This window comes from Sphaeramia orbicularis, chromosome 3 (genome assembly GCF_902148855.1).
Source record: "Sphaeramia orbicularis chromosome 3, fSphaOr1.1, whole genome shotgun sequence".
NCBI lineage: Eukaryota > Metazoa > Chordata > Actinopteri > Kurtiformes > Apogonidae > Sphaeramia > Sphaeramia orbicularis.
In genome coordinates, this window is record NC_043959.1 from 47,313,233 (window position 1) to 47,334,551 (window position 21,319).

Here is a 21,319-nt window from a genome sequence, read left to right on the forward strand (position 1 = left end):
TCTTGCGCGCATGATGACTGATTCTTCAGGATTTGTGGACAAATATTAAGATACAGTTGCTATACATAAGATCTGCAGCTGTATCAATAGTCACCTTTATCTTCTAGAATATATGAGATGTGTGTGTCCTGTTTTTGGGTCTGACTTCAGTCTTGAAGTGTTTATGTGACTCATCTAACTAATGACGCTTTGCAAATAAATCTCAAGTTAAGTAGACTGGTCTTTCTTATTGCCACAGAAAGGACTACTGACTGGCTTTGTTGCAGGGTCATGACCTTCATTTGCTGCTTTTCTGTGTGCAACAAACAAATCAACCTCTGAAGTGCCACAGTATTATCTGTCTTCTGTGTCAAGCCAAGCAGTAAACTAATAGGGGCTGCAGCCCACACGGCTTAAGAAGGAAACTTTGTGTACGCTTAACAAGGTGATCATTCTTGAGATTCCTTCATGTGCTTGAGTGACTTCAACCGCAAGGTCCGCTGGGAAATAAAAAGGTGAGACAGCTGGGAAAGTGGTCCTCAAGGGATCTTGGATGTGGATGTTTAGAGAGAAGTTTAGAGTACCATCAGATTCTTCACAGAACCCCACTATTTTACAGTTTCAAATAGAAAACATACAAGTTTTACAGGTCCTACTGATACAGAAACAACTCCTGGAGGAAAAAAGAAAGAAAGAAAAAAAGCAAACTTGTGTTGGTATCTGTAAAAATGCTCGCAGTGCCTTGCTGCCCCCTAGCTGTAGTGAGGGCATAGACCCTTGCTTTGTCATTAAAAAAAGGAGAAGATAGATCATAAATACAGTAGCAAATGTGTATCAATAATATACTGGATTTTATTTTTATTTGGTAAACACACATTACATAAAGGTGTTTACTTTTTAATAAAATGTTTTAAAGTCTGCTAATGTGTATGACTAGAGACATTTTTAACCCATAAAGACCCAAACATCCACCATTGACTTAAACCATCTACTGATGTAATTGTTTAATACCTGTTGATCCACTAATTCTATCAATACATGTAAATTGGTGTAGAATACAATTATTCATCTTTTCACGGTCATCAGATATGACCCATTTGGACGTTCAGAGGCGCCATAGTGAACGTGGAAACACCATGATCTTCTACATTGACTCACCAGTAAAACACATGGAGTTGGATCAATGACAGTGGATGGAGACACTTGGTTTATTTTCAGTTAATGATAGATTTTACTGAAAAAGTCACTTTTTCTTCAGTTTTCTCTGTTTTTTTTAAATATAATACTCAACTTTAATCTGAGCTTCTATGAACATCTACACGATCAGTAAATTAAATATAGGAAAATATATGATTTACACTGAGAAAACTTAAAATACAGAGGATAATATTATAATAAATGGTGATAAATTACTTAAGAAAGTAAAATATAGAGAAAAAATAATTTTGGAAGTGCCACCAAAGTAGCACTAGGTCTTTATGGGTAATTTCCTTTTGTGTATATTTCTACAGACATGAATTAATGTTGAAGGGGTATCAGAGTACCATTTGAGGGGGTGTTCTGGTCTTCATCAGCTGTCAAACCTCAGCAGACTCACAGGGACTAAAAGGGAGTCTCTCCTGCTCTATCAGCCCATTTATCTCAAAATAACAACTGTCCTGATAGTGAATACTTGGGTTGGAGTGAGGTGGGGGATTGCAGGTTTATTAAATAGCACATTCTACACTTAGAGGACCATTAAATGCTTCGGCCTGAGATTTGATCATAGGGTTATCTTCAGGGCCAACACCCAGGAGGTTCATTGTTTTGAACATAACTAACACCTTGATTCAGGTTCTGGACAAAAAGTATCCACCCGGTGGAGGTGTCAGCGAAGCAGGACAAACCTGCTTTTTGGGTTTGTTTTTTAAGAGTCTTAGGGATTTCTTTTTATGATCATCAGTTAATATTTCTTTATTTTACCTGCATTTATTTAAAGTAAATGTTAAAATCAATTAATAAATATGAAAGAGAATTTTATTTTAAATGACCTTCATAAATGTTACAGTAAATCCAATCTGATATGTAGTTTCTGATGAGACTTGTTTGCAGGTTCCTTATAGTTGAAAGGCTTTACTTGGTTTCATAAGGTTGACACACATTTCTGAAAACAGTGCAGCATTGTGAAACAAAGCTCATTTATCTGTCAGCAGCTGTCATGGTGCTCTTCTGTCAAGCAATAACTAAAACACAGGTCAAGCTGAATTTCAGTGTCACAGACAACCTCTCTCATTGTTGGTTGCAACAACAAAATCCTGCTAAGACAAAGTCCTGGAAACTACACACATAAACAATACATGCACTGAGACACACTGAAGTCCTGGTGATCTTTGTGCATAAACACAGTGTCTTGGAGGTAAGTAAGTTGTCATATTAGTTTTTATTCTAGTATCTTGTAGCTGAATGGAATCCAGAAACAGTGGAATTAGTATAACACTATTTTAGGATCTGATGTGAAAAATAATCACAGCAGGAACTAACATATCAGACACATCAGAGGTTTATGGGAGACGATTTCCACGTGGATTTCCACATGATTTGGATAGAGGCCCAGCTCAGTGATTGCAGAAGTAAAGAAACACCATTTGTTTGATGTCTGGTTACTAATTAACCACTTAGACCCTGTAGAAATACCTTATATTGTCCAGAGAACTTTCTTTTCATATTTACTGATATATTTTGACATTAGCAAACAAAATGTGTACTGAAGAATAATGTAGGCTATTGCTAAACAACGTACAGTATTGTTGTAAACGTCTCTATTTGTCAGTGTCTCCAGTTTCTTTTAAAAGGGAGTGACTGTAGTCCATTCATATGAGGAATGTGATCTGCCTGTCGGGATGATTGTGTGTCTGTTCCTTAAAGATATTTGACAGGACGAGCTGGTATGTTCAGTGTAAACACATAAGTATGACTTCCTATCATCATGTGAGGCAGCGTAAAGGTAAAGCTGAGCATGATATAAGGTGACAAAAACATTAAAAAATCATGTTACTGCGCTGCCTCCTTTTCATCACTATCCACTATCAACTGTATCAATAATTTATCAGCTTCTGTGACTGCTGTTTTACATATGGCTCCTAGTGTACCTGCAGGATAAATGTATTAAATGCTTTTCACTTACACTGTGGTCATCCAAACAGTGGACAGAAGAGATGCAAACATAGTTTTGGTGTTTATTTTCCTCATGAGTACAATAAAAGCAAACAGTTTCATCAAGTATAAGTATATTTGGCACTTATTATAAACCAGTTTTAAGGCTCAAAACACATCATTTGACCTGTTGTGATTCCAGTTTTTGCTGCTAATGAGTGGAATTTGACACTAAAAATGAAAAAAAATTGCATTGATCACTGCTATGAATATATTTAATGTTACAAGCAAATGTTTTACTCGTGTGTGATGAATGATTGTGTTGCCATGTTGTACTATTGTCCATTGTTTTTCTTTCCTCATTTCCTTTCCCCATATGAGTGTTTTCTCATTGCCAGGCCATCAGTGTAAATAAGAAGTTGCTCTTAATGACTTGACAGTTGAAATAAAAGCTAAGGCAAGGCAACAATCCATTCCTCCTACTGTACCACAATAATATTGAACTACAAACAAACCATAAATTAGGAACTCTGTTTTATGGTTTTTCTGACAGAGGTCTGAGCCATTATTTGGCTGCTGGCTGATGACATAGATTCATACATGTATAACAGGATATTATACATATAAAAAATATATGTGTTAGGTTTTGGTTCTCTGATAGCTTGAGGGTTTTAGATGTTAAAGAAAGTGCAAAATAATTTCAGGATCCATTTGTTTTGATGAATTTGCTTCATTATGCCAAATAATACATATTTAGTGATTCCAAATTATGAAGTTGCACCTTCAGTGGGTTAAAAATCCAAAGGGTAGAGGTGATTTGTTTTCTCTGTTATGGGCTGTTTAGTTAAAGGTCTACACTCAAATGTACAGTAGTAGGCGTAAGTAATGCGCCTTAAACACTGGATGTTATTTGTTATAAAATGTAAAAAAAAAAAAAAAAAAAAAAAAAAAAGGAAGTCCATTCAGATTGCTGCAGAACCGTCTTCTGCAGACTTAAGGTGAGGACCCAGAAAAGGTTGTGGTGCCTTTTTTTCAAGCTGCCAATTTGTTTATTGTTTTGTGACTTTTGTTTCAATTTTGGCATTCTTCATTTTTGTTCATTTTCTTGATTATTTCCTTGATTTTTGTTGCTCCTGATTATTGTGTTCATTTATGCTAATTTTCTTGACTACTTCCTTCATTTTTGTTCATGTTCTTGATTTGTTTTCCAGTAATATTTCCTTTTTTAATAGTTTTGTTCATTTTTGTTCATGTTTCTGATTATTTTGTTCATTTTCTTTATCATTTTGTCATTTTTTTTAATATATATATAATTTTCTTTATTATTTTCTTAAAATTTCTTAACTATATTGTCCATTTTTTTTAAAGGTGTTTATTTTGTTCACTTTTGTTAGTTTTGTAGATTATTTTTTCAGTTTTTGTTAATTTTCTTGATCATTGTCTTACATCTCTTGATTATATTCTCCATTTTTGTTAAATGAGTTGATTATTTCTTTAATTTTTGTGCATTTTGTTGATTATATTCTCCATTTTTGTTAAATGAGTTGATTTTTTTTTTGTGCATTTTGTTGATTATATTCTCAATATTTATTAAATTAGTTGATTATTTTCTTAATTTTTGTGCAATTTGTTAATTACATTCTCCATTTTTGTTATATTAGTTGATTATTTTCTTAATTTTTGTGGATTTTGTTAATTATATTCTCCATTTTTATTAAATTAGTTGATTATTTTCTTAATTTTTGTGCATTTTGTTGATTATTTTCTTTCTTTTTTTTTTTTTTATTCTTATTTTTTATTTTCCTTAAACATGGAAAACACTCGCCTCCACAAACACTCTGTGGAGGCGACCTGCTTCACTGTAGATAAAAACACATAAAAACACATAACAATTCCTATTTTCCTGACTATAACGAATGAATGAATTGTTATGGATATAATCTGTTTTGCTCTTATGTTTCCACACATGCATTACTTTTACTCTCTTTTGTGACTATTTAGTCATTCTGCTGATAAATGAAAGGAAGTCATTACATAACCTGAATGTGAGGTATATAAATATGAGTAGCTCCTCCCTGTGGATACGGAGTGCCCCACCTGTCCCGGCAGGAGGACACGCCCTGCAGGTAAGAGGCTGAGTCCACACAGGAGCAGGTGAAATGTGGCCCGACAGGTCCAATGGGAGTCACACACACACGCAGACCGAAGTGGATCCACAGGAGTCACACAATGACATAGAGACTGCAGTGTTGAACCTGGTCATCCACTCAAACAGACAGGACCTCAGCCACTGTGGACACCCCACTCCCACTCCCACGACTCCATTGCTGTGTGACAGAGTGGAATCCCCCTCCTCTTGTTGTTGTTCCCAGGCCGGGGCCGAGGGCAGATGGTCTCTGAGAGTCTGAGCAGAACTCAGGAAGGAGAGTGAGAGGAGAGGAAGGGTGGGAGGGTCGGACAGGGAGAGGAAGAGAACCGTGGAGTGGACACAAGAGGAGACATGCTTCGCTACGGATCAGGACGAACAGTTTCCACCACCACCACCACCACAGAGGACTCTCCAGAGTCTCTAAGTGAGGTAAGAAGTCCAGGGAAAACTCTGACTCTCACTCAGTCTCTCCCTTTTTTTCTCTGTGTTTTGCAAACACTCCAGTGTTTTTTTCCTCCCTCTTCTGTTTGTCTCCTGTTGCTTTGAGCTCTGTGGATAGTTCTTTTTTGTCTGTGTACATTAACACAGCGTAGACATTCATTTTTTTCCATCTGTATGCATATATACCAGTTAACCAGTCTGTGTTGTTATTAAAGGATGTGTTCACTTACACTTGTATGTAATGGGAGCTGAGTGTGCAGGAGGCGGGCTGTCATGTTTATTTGAACAGCTCTCTGATAAAACAGACCTTTGTTCTAAACTGGCCTTATTATTACATATTTCTTCTGTTTGTTATCAGAGAAATCCGCTATTAAATTTAGGAAACATATTGTTCTTTAACTTATTATTTCAGTGTAGTGTTTGTACTTTGTTACACCGGAACAAAGCACCCAATGTACTGTAAACATTAGGTCTGTGTACCTGTAACCAGGCTCACATTTACATAAAGTTTGTTTGCAGTTCTGCTGCAATTGTCTATAAATAAATAAACTAGTGGGCACTGTCAATGTGAGATTCAATAAAGATGAATTTTTTACTACTTCGTTGTTTAATGTAAGTTCCTCCAGATGTTCTCACAGTGACAGAACACAAAACACACTCTGTTTGCACTAATCACTCATTTATCTTTTGTCTACTTTTTTTTTTTCAGAGGAGAATCAGACGCCTCCGGTTAACTCTACATGCAGGAGATAAAGGAAAAAATGAGGTGCAAAATGCAAACCCAGACAAAGTAAGTCCTTTATCTCCTTGGCTGAAATTTTACAATTAACCATTGTACATCCAGCCAATAAATCGTGTTGGACAGCCTCATTTAGATAGTTGAGAGTGTAATGAATAGCCTTAAATTAACCCAAATGTCATTAAGTCCAACTGAAACTCTCTGTGTGGATTGAAATGTGCAGCCATACAGGCATTAAAAGGTTCATCATATAGAGCAAATGAGAAGATTTATGTGGTTTTTATCATCTGGACAAGTTACACAATCATGACAGGAGGGTGTGTGCATGTGATAATGCCTACACAGCTGTTTCACATTTACTTCAAAGCTCCACTCAGACTCTCATGTAAATATCTTCTATGCAATAGAAAATATTTAAAGTGCTTTTGCTGAACAGACAATACATCTGATATCTCCACCCCTCACTGAGAGCTGACACCTCAGCGCTTTATTAGTTTCATTGAGTTTTAAAATAAACACTGCAACTATAAAAGCATTAGTCAGTAGATCAGCGTTTATTTTTGGCAGTGCTGGAATACGCTCTGAACGGTGTCGATGTCTGTTTTTGCACATTGTACCCGTGTGAATTCTGATTGTGAGTACACGCTGCAGGCTGTGTGGGTGTTTGCTGTAGGAGGCTCTGCCCCTGCCTTTTGTTTGTGTTCAGGATCTGAGGACCAGAGACTGATGCAAGACTCACACTGAGAGATCTGTGTGTCAAACGTAATGTAGTGTGGAATAAATCATTGTAGGTGCAGGTTGTATCTGAACCTTGGCCTGGGAGTCTGATGTTTCATCCCCTCACACATGGGTCCACACACTCCACTGATAACACGACGGCGTAATCTGTGTATGTGCTTCCCTTTGGGAGGGTGTGACTGCAACTATTGACTGATGACAGAGGACAGTCTGGTCAAGAGTTAGAGTAATACACAGTGCAAAGTAACTCACATGTGCTCACATATGACACACTCCTCTGTGTGTGTTCAGTGAAGTGACAGCTCTGGAAAAGGATGTACAAACTGTGTCATTATATTAATATTATTCCTCTGGCATTTTTCTGTGGATTCAGACAGTCAGGTGCAAATAAAAAGATTAACTGGATGTAGAATTGGATCATCTGAGAATGATCTTGTTTCTTTTTCAATGCTATGGATGATTTATTATTTTAAAAAACAGGATCAAAGACAACTCTTACCTTTCAAAATCTGTGTGGTATATGAGTGGAGAAACACTTTAACAGTCCTCGTGTACTGCACTATTGGTTTTTATACTTGTATTATTGTTCTGTTTACTGTTTTGTCTCACGCTACTTGTACAGTTTTTTGTGAAAAATTTGTATCCTTAATTCTATATTTTTGTACATATATTTATTCTACAACATGTGTGAGCAAAGATTAAACTGGAGTCAGATTCCTTGTTTGTGTGCACTAACTTGGCCAACAAAGCTGATTTTGATTAATACATTACAAGAGGCAAACAGGTTGCATTTTTAGTATTTAAGTAAGAAAAGAGTCCATGAAGGATTCCAAATGCCCAGACAAACCTTGACACAAATATACTCTATAATTTTCTATACTTAGTACTTATACTTAGTACAAATAACATTTTAAACACTTTTTCCAACTTTATGTGACATATACAGAATGCTCCTCCCACCTCCACGCCAAACAAAACTCAGTCAACTCTTCAAAAAAAACCAAGCCGACTGTGCTCAGCATTTTCACTAATCGACTCATCGATTATTTGCGCATATCCCTAGTCTGGATCACATTTTTTCCTACATACTATAAAAATCCAATCAATAACTTTATGCAGATTCTGTTATTGAGAGCCCCTCTGTATGTGTGTTTTGGTGTCTGTCAATGGATTTGTGTTTGCATATATTTTATAAAACACATTTTATGAAATTTTGTGCTCAATTCAGTCTGAACTCTGCACTGTGGAGCAATGAGATACCTGAAACTTAACAGAATTGTGCTATCGAAGCGAAAATGAGGACCTCTTTAAAAATATAGGGGGAATTTATTAATCATTTTGAAATTGAAAAGTGAAAACAGATGATGTACTGTTATACTCAACAACATTAATAAAGGATTTTTTTAAACCTGAAAACACAATAATCATGTTTCACAAGACACAAAACCTCTGCAGCTGTTCAGCTTATTCCTCTGTGACAGCAGATCAGCACAGTGGACAATAATATGTTGCAGGTATTAGAGCCTCCCAGCTCCCAGAGGTGTGATGTACAAAACTGTTCTGAATAGAAAGAACCACTGTTTGAAGCACATCAACCTGCCAATAACCCACTAGAAACTCAGTAAAGAATGACTCTGAAAGTTAAAAACAACTTAAAATACTCTCACAAGGCACATTCTTTACATACTCAGTGTTGCATTGAGATACAATGTGGAAAAACCTGCTTTCAGACCTGTTTCAAATAAGAGGGGATGTGAGGGTTCAAGAATTTAAGAACTCACCTGCCTGTGTTGTCCTGCTCAGCTCATTAAGTATTCAGTGCTGAGCTCAGACCTGAGTTCAGGTGCTGCTGTCGCTCCAAGTCTGTTGTTACAAATAACATCCACTTCAAGTTTTTGCACAGAGCTGAACCTTTTTTATTCCAATTATTTACACATGGAGCCCCCATTGCCTTTGTTAAGTCACTGCAGGTCAGTTTTAGATCTTTAATCTGTAAGGAAGGTGAAGTAAAGGTCATGTGTATTTTTCACATTTTGTGATTAAAGAAGGAAAAGGAAAATATGCAGTTAATCAAGAAGGAAGGAAGTGACCACAACATCCTCTGAGTGATATCCAGAGATGGATCGTGTTTCAGTAGGAACCCGAAAGAACGCTAAACCTAAAGTGATTATTCATGATAAAATTAGAAAGGGTGTGTCCGGCAACCTGACACATCATGGACACAATCCAAGCGGCCTAGTTGAGATGTAATACATCTGCACCATGACACACACATACAGGACTGAGATGCACAGTTGTTAGATATGGATGTTTCTATACCTACAGCGTTGGATTTCATTGCCACAATAGCTGAAAGTCCTTTTTAAAGTGAGCATGATTCAGGCCAATGAGCTACATGAGATGTTTTTTGTGTTGTGACTTCAAATATAATGTTTTTGTTTGTGTCGGAAATGAGATTCTAATCCAATGAGTCAAATCGTTCACAATGCAGTCATATGATAGAGCAGACAGTTCATGTGTGGCAAACAAAAGACACAGTATAGTATTTGACCATGTGTGGACATACAAGTGTCTCAAAGAGGACTGTTTAAGTAGTTTTACATGCTTACATAATTCAGGTAGCCAGCGGCAGCAGTGAGCAGGTCAAGTCCTTTATGGCAACAACAAAAGAAAACCCTGTTTGCCCTCCACACATTTCCTTCAACCATAATGACATGGCTGCAGTTTCATCTACAAGAACCAGGCAAACATCATCTACCAGTGTTGTCAAATATTGTCACAGACACATAGACACCCAGCATTTGATTAGAGATGGGCTGTGGTGTAGTTAAAGCATGAAGATGGCTGTTCTTCCCTCAACTGCTGGAATTCACATCCGCCTATTAGCAGCCCTTCAGCATTTCTCAACAGCATGTTCTCTGTAGATTAAGCAGAAGAAATGTGAGGCTTGGCTTTGTGCATGAGACAACACTGGTGTCTTTGTTCTAGGCCCTCCTCACTCTTATCTTTGCTAGATGTGGAGAATGACGCCTCTTTCTCTGGCAGTGCATCTCTGGTGAATGTTGAGCGTGAGGCTCAGCTTTGAACCATGTCTGAGACGCTGTTCAGTAAAGACCTCTGGCAAGATCTGACAAAACACCACCAACATCCCACTATCTACTCTATCCAAATTATCTTGTGTAGAAGAAATGTATGTATTGACTCTTTCTGTTGGAGCTGACCACCATCTAAAATTCAGACCACAATCTTTATATTTAAGCAGAAAATAATAACAAATTGGAACCACTGAATTATCTGATCATTAGAAGGAAGGGTTAGGGTTAAGGTTTTGTGAAAACATTCCTTCAAGTTTGCAATGACCTAACCTGGAAGGAAGCATTATCACCACTGCAATCTTGAATGTTTGTTTGTTTGTTTTTACTCACAGAGCGAGAAAGAAAAAGATGTCAATGAGACATGGAAGAAGAAGAATGGGCTGATCCAAAGAGAGAGGCCAGCTGGCAGAGAGTCACCTCAGCAGGTATGAGTTATAGACATGACACTGAAGTGTGTATTTGTACATACACACTCTGGGGTTTAGTGTGTGTCAAAGACATCCTCTGTAAAGCAGGTTTCTACACAGTACATGAATTTTTCAGGCTGTCATTAATAATATCAGGTAGAGTAGATGGTTGAGGAGGACGGGAACAAATACAGTGTCTCAGGTGTTTATGTTTCAGTTACAACAGAATATATTTATCCCTTACTCCATTATGCAACAAAAGTTTAATTCACAGATGTAATTATTAGGTTTATTTGTATTTTTGTAAGCATAACAAATATTTATTATGCAATACAATTTACACTTGTATATGTTGATGTATATATGTTTATATATAGATACATTTTTATCTAGACATGTTTCGATGTATATACATGTGTCTATAGATGTATTTACAGTCCTGCTTTTGTTGTCTTGACTATGAATAGGGCTGTTGTAATTAAATAAATTTACTTTAAGGATGAATAAAGTTTCTGTTCTATTCTGTGCATTGGATCAGGTGATGTATATCTAAATATTTTCTTAACTTATTTTCTTAAATATATAAATACAAATGAAAATGTCCAGAGGCAAATGTGTAGGAAATATAGTTCTCATTGAAACTGAAACTCTAAGCTGTAATGTGTAAGGGCCAACTATAATAATTGTCATTATTTCTTTAGTTATTGTCAAACAATGCTCCGTGCTGGGGTGCATCTGTTTTCAGTGGGTGCCTGGTTGCTAGTGGCACAATGGGCAGAAACGATAGCAGCTCATGTACTGGGTTGCAGAAACATGACACCTTCAATACTCCCTGCACTTTTTCTGTTTCCCATCCTCCTGTTTCCAGTGCTCAGCAGAAGTGCTGTAAATATCTGATCACACATATGCAGGCATGTGCATCCATACAAACATATGAACACATGTGATGCACAAACACCTTCGCGCATGCCTGTGTGCACACAGGGGAGAAAACAAATCCACAAACACAATGACAGTTTATTGCAGCCTTAGTGGTGGGTGGCTGCAGAAACCTGACCGGTGTGATCCTGTCTCCCTCAGCACCTCGGAGACAGGGCCAATGGGGTGCCAGAGACCTCACTGCAGCATCATGGGCCTAAAGTGTACGGCGTAGTGCAGAGGACGGGCTCGGACAGACAGCAGGAAGTGATGGCGAGGGAGTGGACAGTCAGTCACCTTCAGGATGAGATGAGATACATCAGAGAGGTGAGTAGAACAAACACATCCAGACTGAACAGAAACAACCTGTCAGGTATACACACATTGTTTAGGCAGTGAATCATCAGTACACGTTTATTGTGGATGAAATCTGGCTTTTCCTCCAGGTGAGAGATTCTTTGGAGAAGGTGAGGGAGCGGATGTACGGCCAGTTTGGAGGAATGCAGCAGTCAATGCAGAAGCTCACACAAGAAATCAGGGTAAAGACTGACACAACACCATGTGATAGATCTCCAGGCTGTGGAGCTGTGAATAAATCTGTGTACCATGTGTTGCAGACTGCCAACTCACATCGCAGGAGTCTGGAGTCAGAGGTGAGGATCCGGACGACAGCAATGGAGAGCTTTGATCAGATGAACAGCTCGCTTATATCTGCAAACCTCAGCCTGCAGGTAACAAATCAATGGAACCGAGCCTATGACAGACAGCTGCATACTGTCACGCTGTTAGCCGGAACAATAAAAGAAGTGTCTTTTGCAGAAATCACTGCTAGAGAACTGTCAGAACAGAGTGGACATGAGAGATGAGGTGAAGAGTCTGCGGAGCACCTGTGAAAAAACACAAGAGAAGCTTAAGGAGACAGAGAAGGAGCTTGCAGCAGCACAGGCCGAAAACCAAACTCTGAGGCTTCAGGTAATCACACATCAACACAAACCCTCATATATCTACAAAACAAAACATTGTTGTGGAAGTTCCAGTGAAACACAAAAACAGAAAACTTTTTTTGACCATCTAGTCCAGTTACTCATGAAGGCAAGACCACAGGAGATAGTATTTTGGTCACTAAAAAAAAAGATTTCAATAAAGTGTATTTTAATGATGCTGAGAACTCATATAGTTCTAATAACTGTACTCATAACATTAAATTTGTATGAAAGGATAGTGTACATTCTTATTTATCTAAGTAAAGTAAAGTATTCATAATTAGTAATGTGACTATTAGTGGAGCAGCTCAGTGTTGAAAGACATGTACCTTATTGGTTAGTTGGTCAATCTAAATCCCCCATAGGTGTGACTGTGACAGTGAAAGGTCGTTTGTCTGTTTATCAGCTCTGTGATGAACTGACAACATGCCCAGGCCCCTCATCCCTCCAACCATCTTAACTCCTAAAAACCCAGTGCGACTTTTGTGGCAGCTCCCAAATTGTTATTATTTTCTCTGTATTTAACCTTTCATAAGTGATTTATCATCATTTATTGATATGTTATCTTCTTTAGTTTGCATTTTGTCGGTGGAAATCAGGTAATTACCTCCGCCAAGGATGTTATGTTTTTGCCAGGGTTTGTTTGTTTGTTTGTCTGTCTGTTTGTTTGTTTGTCTGTCCGTTAGTGTGCAACATAACTCAAAAAGTTATGGACAGATTTGGATGAAATTTTCAGGGTTTGTTGGAAATGGGATAAGGAAGAAATGATTAAATTTTGGTGGTGATCGGGGGTGGGGGGGCCCACGGGGGGGGCCACTGATCGTTAGTGTGCAACATAACTCAAAAAGTTATGGACAGATTTGGATGAAATTTTTCAGGGTTTGTTGGAAATGGGATAAGGAAGAAATGATTACATTTTGGTGGTGATCGGGGGTGGGGGGGCCCACAGGGGGGGGCACTGATCAGCCTTGGCTGAGGTCTGCGCTCTCCGAGTGCTTCTAGTTTACTATATTTAATTCACTGATCATGTAGCTGTTCATAAAGCCTTGGACTAAAATTAAGGTTTTTATATCAAACAGAGAAAACTGAGGAAAAAGTGAGTTTTTCAGCAAAGATATCAACAACATAAAACAAGCATCTGCATTCACTGTCACTGATCCAACTCCATGGGTTTTACTGGTGAATCTATGTTGTAGAGGATGACGGTGTTCCCATGTTCTCTACAGAGCCTCAGAACGCCCAAATGGGTCATATCTGATGACCATGAAAAGATGACAAACTATATTTTGCGCTAATTATTTACATGGATTGATAGGATTAGTCATCCAGAAGTTATTAAACAGTTTACATCAGTAGATGGTTCTGGTTGACGGTGGGTGTTTGGGTCTTTATGGGTTAAGGATGAAGTGGTTCAGAAAAGGATTGAATGAATGAATTTGTGAATATTACTCTTAATATAGTTTACTGTATGTTTCAATAACATGCATGAGGTTATGTTTACCATCTTACCAATGTTTGAATAAGATGGGATGTAGACATGATGAGGAATCTTGATTTGTGCATGTTTTTTGAAGGCTATCGGGTAATGGATCATGATTTTATGTCATTTTTAAAAAGGATAGAAAAAACAAAAAGGTTTAGGAAACATCATCATCTGTTCTTTCTTCATGCAGAAAAAGTTTTTGCCATAAGTGTTTGTGAAAACAGATACAAATCATTTTAGCGCTCAAACTATCTACAACATCATAGAATCCTCACCTTCCAATGCAGACAAAATAGGCATAATTTATTTAATATGGAATATGAAAAGCATCGTGGATGAGCTGAATAAAGTGTCTCTCTGTGATGCGGTAATGCATCAGCTGCATCTCATGTACCGGTGTCAATATGGACTAATCATCCTCTGGCTCAGTCGTCATTTCTGCTGTGCTGTGAATCGTCCAGGTGGAGTCTTCACGGGAAGCCAACAGTCAGGCGCTGCAGGAGATCTCAGCAAAACTACAGAGAGAGTATGAGGAAAAGCTGCAGGAGGAACAACAGAGGCACAGGGAGGAGATTGAAAACCTACAGGTCTGCATATTTTACTTCTTATTCATTAACTCTAGTTCTTGTAACCACATACCATGAGCTTTATCTGTTGCCAACAGAAACCAAAAGATATGTCAGGGAATAAAGTGAAACATGATACGGAGCGATTGTAACGGCTCATTGAAAGTCATATTATTTTCATTTGTAAATGTTTGGTCATTTAATTCTTATTTGATGGGATGTTTTGAAAGCTGTTCATCATACTTAACCTGTTTTTGTGTAAACTCAGGCTCAGATTGACGAGTACATCAGACGACTTGAGGAAGCAGAGAGAAACATCAGGACAGCAGAGGCCAAGATTGCTGAGAGGGACCAGAGGATCAGCGAGGTGGAGCGACTCCTGGACTGTATGGGCAAGGTACAACGTCATTCCAAAAACTACCATTCTATCCATACTACAAGCAGGTATTAAACACCTCATGATTTTATTACGATAGGAGAAGAGTCACCTGCAAAAGAAACTCCACGAATGTGAGCAGCGCCTCCGGCTGACGGAGCTGACAGACACGACTGATGCAACCGTCACTAAAAGGTACAAGCTCAGATAAACAAAAGAAACCAAAGTAATATGTTTTGGTGAGACACAAGTGTAATGAGTTTGTGTGAATATTTTGGTTTAACTCTGTGGTTTTAGGTCCAAACAGCTGGAAGGTGAAGCCGTGGATCTCAGAGAAAGAATCAAACACCTCAACGACATGGTGTTCTGTCAGCAAAGGAAAGTAAAAGGAATGATCGAAGAGGTGAGGACTTTATTTTTATTTTATTTTATTGTTGTGTTTTTTCGTACAGGGCAAGTCAGATGCATAGATTATTGCCAGAGCCCAAAGCAAAGATCATATGCAATGTCTGCTTTTAGCTGATTTTTTTTAAGTATATAAAACTCAACTACATAAATAAAATCAGACTGTAAAAAAATACAAACTCAATCACAGCATCTTACACACAAATTTTGCATATTATGGAAGGAAACGTGTGCCATCAGATATTGAATAGTTGTATTTCGAAAGAATTTTTTTTTTGAAAAGTCGTATTTTGTAATTTGAATTTTTTATAGTTGAATATTTTTTTTGAATAGTTGTATTTCACTATTTGAATATTTTACAATTTGATTTTTTTTTTTTTTTGAATAGTTGTATTTCATATATTCACATATAAATAGGAAACGCATAATGTCTGTAGAACATGTTCTTTGTAATGACATACAGTAGTTTATCTCTATCTATCTATTTATTTGAGCTCTTGTTCTCTGAGTTATTTGCTCCAAATCCCTTCTTCTATTCACATTTTGTATTTTGTGTTGCTGCTGCCTTCTGTTATCTCTTTGAAATGTCATTCTTTATTTTTTATTCTCTTTTATTAATGCTATATCTTAATAGTGTATATCAGAGCCCAGACGTTTACTAATAATCATAACATTTCCCCATACATGAACAATCCTACAACTACACACATCAGAATGACCTCTGTTTCGCCCTGTATCATCGCCCCAATGCTCTTAATGTAACGAATCCATTAAAAATTCTTCCATAGTGGTCTGTCCAAGTATGTGAAGACACTGTGAAGCCTTCTGCAAATATGTGACTGATCCTCCTCTGAAATGTTCACACCCGTTTTCCCCATTTCAACCATACATTTAATGATGTGAAGGGTGTTTGTTTGTCTGTACAGTCACATGCATTAAGGTTTTCAGTCTCCACTCGTGTTTTGATAACGGGTGGAGAGGAGATACACACGTCAGAAACAGTAGTGGAGGAGTGTTTGCTCTTCAGAGTCTGGATGAACACAATGCAAATGAGAGCACATATGAAGCTTACTGTAACCCAGAGTAAATAAAGGGTGGAGCATCTCTCCAGCTTTGTGGTTAGGACACATACCATGACCTAACCACAGCATTCCCAGTTTAAGACCAGTCCTTTATTGGGTTTCACATCCTTTTAGGTCTTATTATGTCCTGCAGTGATGGAGGAAGTATTCAGATACTTGTGTAAAAGCTGAAAACCCTTCACTTTAAGTACAAGTTGTGTATCAGAAACCTAAATAAAACAGGTAAATATTATATCAATTATGCATCAACATGTAGAAGTTTAAAGACTATTTTGGAGGCTGTTAGTTATTTTAATCTACAGCAAAATCACACTTTAAGATCAGTATATGTTTACATTGATGATACCCTGTAAACGTATCTCCAAAAATTCTAAAACGTTTATCACCAACATTGATTCAACACATTTGTAGACACATGGTTTACACAGGGTACAAAAAATGGTAAACTGAAAAGGAACTAAAGCTATCAGACAAATGAAGATGAATGAGTGAAAAGAGTAATAGTTCATAATGTCTGGTAGAAATATAAAGTTTCATAAAATGGAAATACTTTAGCAAAGTAAGTACTACTTTGGACATCAGCACAGTACTTAAGAATAAATACTCAGTTCCATTCCATCATTAATCTGTTGATTGTGTTTGTTCTGTGACATGTTTAATAAAGGCTAAAAATGATCCAAACACCGAAAGATTTAGTGATTAAACAGCATTACACATCATAGATTTTTGATGTATAACTGGACTCTTTACATTTAGAGTGAAGATTAGACTTAAGTATTAAATAAATCTCTCTCTCTTTTTAAAAATAACTTATACTTTATGTCAGTTTAATAGCTCATACAAGGACATCAGACATGTGCGTACACATTTCAACATGTACATTTTGCACTTGCAGTCAGTATTTTACAATGTCCCATCAGTAGTTGTTGGCAGATCCATGTAAAATGTTGAGCACAGAGATACACAGTAGGAACAATTTGGGGCTCAAACATCACAGTCAGGAAACCAGAGGATTTTAAACAGTTGATGTACAGAAAGATAGTGTGTTGTTCTGCATGTGTGTATGTAGGAGAGTGTATGACAAAACATCATTCATTGCATTAACCCATAAAGACCCAGTGTGACTTTTGTGGCAGTTCCCAAGTGAATTTTTCCTCTATATTTAACCTTTCCTAAGTGACTTATCACCATTTATTGTAATATTTTCCTCCTTTTTTTTTTTTTTAGCAAAACTCAAATATTTTTCTATATTTAATTTACTGGTCATGTAGATGTTCCAAAAAAGCTCATAATAAATTCAACAGTTATTATGTCAGAAACAGAGAAAACTGAAGAAAAACTGACTTTTTCAGCAAAATCTCTCATTAACTGAACATAAACCAAGTGTGTCCATCCACTGTCACTGATTCAGCTCCATCGGTTTTACTGGTGAATCAATGTTGTAGAAGATGACTGTGTTTCCATGGTAACTACGGAGCCTCTGAACATCCAAATGGGTCATATCTGATGACCATGAAAAGATGACAAACTGTATTTACACAAATTATTTACATGTATTGATAGGATTAGTGGATCAGCAGTTATTAAACAGTTTAGATCAGTAGATGGTTTTGGTCAATGGTGGACGTTTGGATCTCTATGGGTTAATAAATCTCTTCTTTAATAATAATTATGTTTTTGAAATGACTTAGGTTGAATCACTTCGAGCTCAGGTTGCTCAGAAGGATATGTTCATCTCGGAGCTTCTGGACAGAATAGCGATCGTGGAGTGCGAGGTAAGTCGGGTGTTTTTGTTTGGGTGTGCGGTGTTCATCTTCTGCATTGCTACAGCCTGGGCTGCTGTGCTCTGTCAGTTCTGTGTCACTGCACTTTACATTTCACCACGTGACTTAAGCCCTTTGCATGACTGCTGTTTCCTGTCTTCCTTTTCCTAGAATAATGAGTTAGAAGACAAGCTCAAGTATTTTATGTCCACACAGAATAGGCCACGGGAGGTTTTGGAAACCAGGGAGATTGGAGTAGGCTGTGATCTGCTCCCCAGGTAAGAATGAACATTTATGATTGGTGTGTATGAACTGGGCTGGGCAATGTGGATGAAAATCAGTTGGTAACAATAACCATCATGATAACTGTCAGACTATTATTTCTTTTAAGTTTAAAGGAGGTTGAAAATTGAAGAAATGGGTTTTAAATTATTCTTTATGTTCAGAACATGACAGCTATTTAAGAACATTTTACAAATCTAGAGGAAGAAATAAGTCAAATACTCTTAGATAATGAAATGTTTTCTATGTATTTTAGCTAAAAATGAAATCCTCAAGATAAACGAGAAAAAAGAAAAGAGTAATGCATTTATTTTGCTATAATTATAATTGTATTGCTCAGTCATGTGTAGAAGCATCATGTTATATTTGTTGTGTCATTTGGTTGGAGTCTCACACTGACATTCACTGTACATTCACAGAGGTGACGTTAAAGGGCATGATGTTGAACCCTCTGTTCAGTCTGAACTACATCCTCTTCATCTCAAACAACCCCCACCTCCTGCACAACCTCCATCTCCCACTAAACCCTCATCACCCACCCAGCCTTCCTCCCCCATCCAGCCTTCTTCATCCTCCACACAGCCTCCATCACCCACACCCCCCCTCCAGCACCCATCCCTCTACCTGACATCACCAGCCAAACCACGGACGTTCAGCTCTAACAACCCTCCACCCAGCAGGTTGGAGACCAGTTTACTAAGATACACTCCTGTTCAGTACAGCCGCATCCTGCAGTCCAGCTTCCCGGGTGAGATGCTGTCACGAACACGTCCGACTGAGTCTGAACCCCCGCTGAGTCCGCCGCGGTCCGGCAGAGACGAGGTCGATGCACAAACAAACAAGAGTCGAGACGCGGCGACCTCACCTTCATCATCCTCACCGACAAGATCACCTCGAGTTTATACTCCGTTTATGAAGCTGATGGAGATGACAGCGAAGATGAACATAGAGTGATGTGTTCTTAAAACGTCTTCTGCAGGTTCTCAGTGTATGTCTGCACATGGCACTATTAATGATAACACAGTGTTGCAAACTGTAGGATGTAAATAATCCAATAATCTTGTAAATAATGTCAGAAGGATTTGTTTTGTTTACAGTGTATGTGAGCACTAAATGAAGGTTTATAAGGTTTAAGTGTGTATTTTTCCTATAGTTTTATATCGCCTCTGTACAAATTAAATGAATATTATTTTGTTATTGTCATATTATTTGTAAAATATTTATTAACATGCTTTGTGCCTTTGTGAACAGCTATCAACTCTGGTGCTGGTGGTGGGGATAAATGTCTTAAATTGGCAACAGGGTAAGCTATGAAGTAAATTTCTATGTTAATGATGAAACTTCTGAATTACTGAGGTGACTGCCATTCCTGAGCCACAGGCGCGAGTATTATTATCCATTTTGAGCCTGCACTGCCAGAACTGTGTTTGTAACAGAAACAGCCTGATGATGTGCCTTCTCCTACACCTTACATATCACACTGTAACTAATGACATAAGGCCAGTCTGTTTTTGCAAAATAAAGAATATACTGTGCAAAAAAAAAAAAAAAAAAAAAGAAAACAAAACTACATCGACTGGGTCAATTGACACCAGCGCTCCCGTACAACCAGGAATTTACCAAAGCCTGAAGCCTATGCATGAGTGCGTCATTGTTCATTTATGAAACAGTGGATTACTGTGTTTGAGCTTCTAGTAGCCGATAAGAAACAATCACTGGTTTGTATTCCTTCTGTTTCATATCAATTTCATAGTTTTGCTTAAACCCCAGATAACTCTAAATACATATGCAAAAGGTCATGCCAGTGAGTATATTCTGGGGAGCTGTTTTCTGGATCCTGTGCAGATATTTTTAGAACCGTAGTTTTTTTTTTTTGTTAAAATTCATGAAGAAGATCCTTCAGATGGTTGTACTTTGAAGTGCACAATGGAAAACAGATGTTATATCACAGAAAGATACGAGTTTCAGACTAGTTTATTGTGATTTGATAAGAGGAAGTGACGAAAGAACAAGTGGAGAAAAGAGCTAAATAAAGGAAAGCCATGAATGCTTCAGTGTCTTTTATGTTCTGTTTTACACACAAAATACAATACATGCATTATATACTGAAGCCAACACAATGATGTTATTATTGACCAAAGATGAAAAAACAGAAATTTTGGGAAGTTTTATGCCTCATTACAATGAATAAACAGACAGACTTAAACTCTGAGAGGTGAATGAGGGGACACACAGCTGTAACCGCCTGATGAGTTGGGTCATATTTGAGCTGAGTGATAAATGGAACTGGCTGGAAAACATCAGGATGGAAAATCAGCTGTTTGAGGTACATTTATTTTACTTTACTTCCCTTTTGTGCTACTTCATACCTTTATTCCAATGTATCTCGGTACCAAATATTGTCCTCTATACTCCACTATATTTATCTGATAGCTTTAGTTATTTTCCAGATTACAGTTTTACATTCCATTCGGTTGCGTTTGATACGATGCACAGGATCTCCGAATGTGTTGATTCTAAATGGTCACAGGACTGTGTCGCTATAAACCTGATGATCACGTAGAATATGATGCACTGCTATACGTTAAACTATAAATATACAGTGCAAAAGTCTGCCTTAAGGTTTGTTGTTTTTGCAGGTTGTAATGAGCATTTTTACTTATGAAAGTCATAATAAAGACACAGGAAAATGCTGCAAAATAAATGAATAAATAAATAAAATGGCTTGTACAGATAAAATACACTGGATTTAATACGTCTTGAAGTATCTTGTGTTGACTA

The 21,319-nt window shown here is 37.5% G+C and overlaps 1 protein-coding gene across 2 annotated transcripts; it reads left to right on the forward strand.

The window, feature by feature from the left end:
• The first annotated feature begins 5,258 nt into the window (after positions 1-5,258).
• Positions 5,259-20,585, forward strand: myzap (myocardial zonula adherens protein). 2 transcript variants are annotated; one of them, XM_030129870.1, is made up of 14 exons: positions 5,259-5,689; positions 6,411-6,491; positions 10,606-10,698; positions 11,761-11,925; positions 12,045-12,137; positions 12,216-12,329; positions 12,418-12,570; positions 14,526-14,651; positions 14,899-15,027; positions 15,107-15,201; positions 15,304-15,409; positions 18,185-18,268; positions 18,428-18,534; positions 18,958-20,585. In XM_030129870.1, exons 1-14 carry the CDS (start codon positions 5,612-5,614, stop codon positions 19,490-19,492), a joined length of 1,959 nt encoding a protein of 652 aa, XP_029985730.1. In that variant the 5' UTR covers positions 5,259-5,611; the 3' UTR covers positions 19,493-20,585. The 2 variants fall into 2 exon arrangements, with proteins under 2 accessions (XP_029985730.1, XP_029985738.1); XM_030129878.1 differs by having other exon boundaries at positions 18,473-18,534.
• The last annotated feature ends 734 nt before the right edge of the window (positions 20,586-21,319 follow it).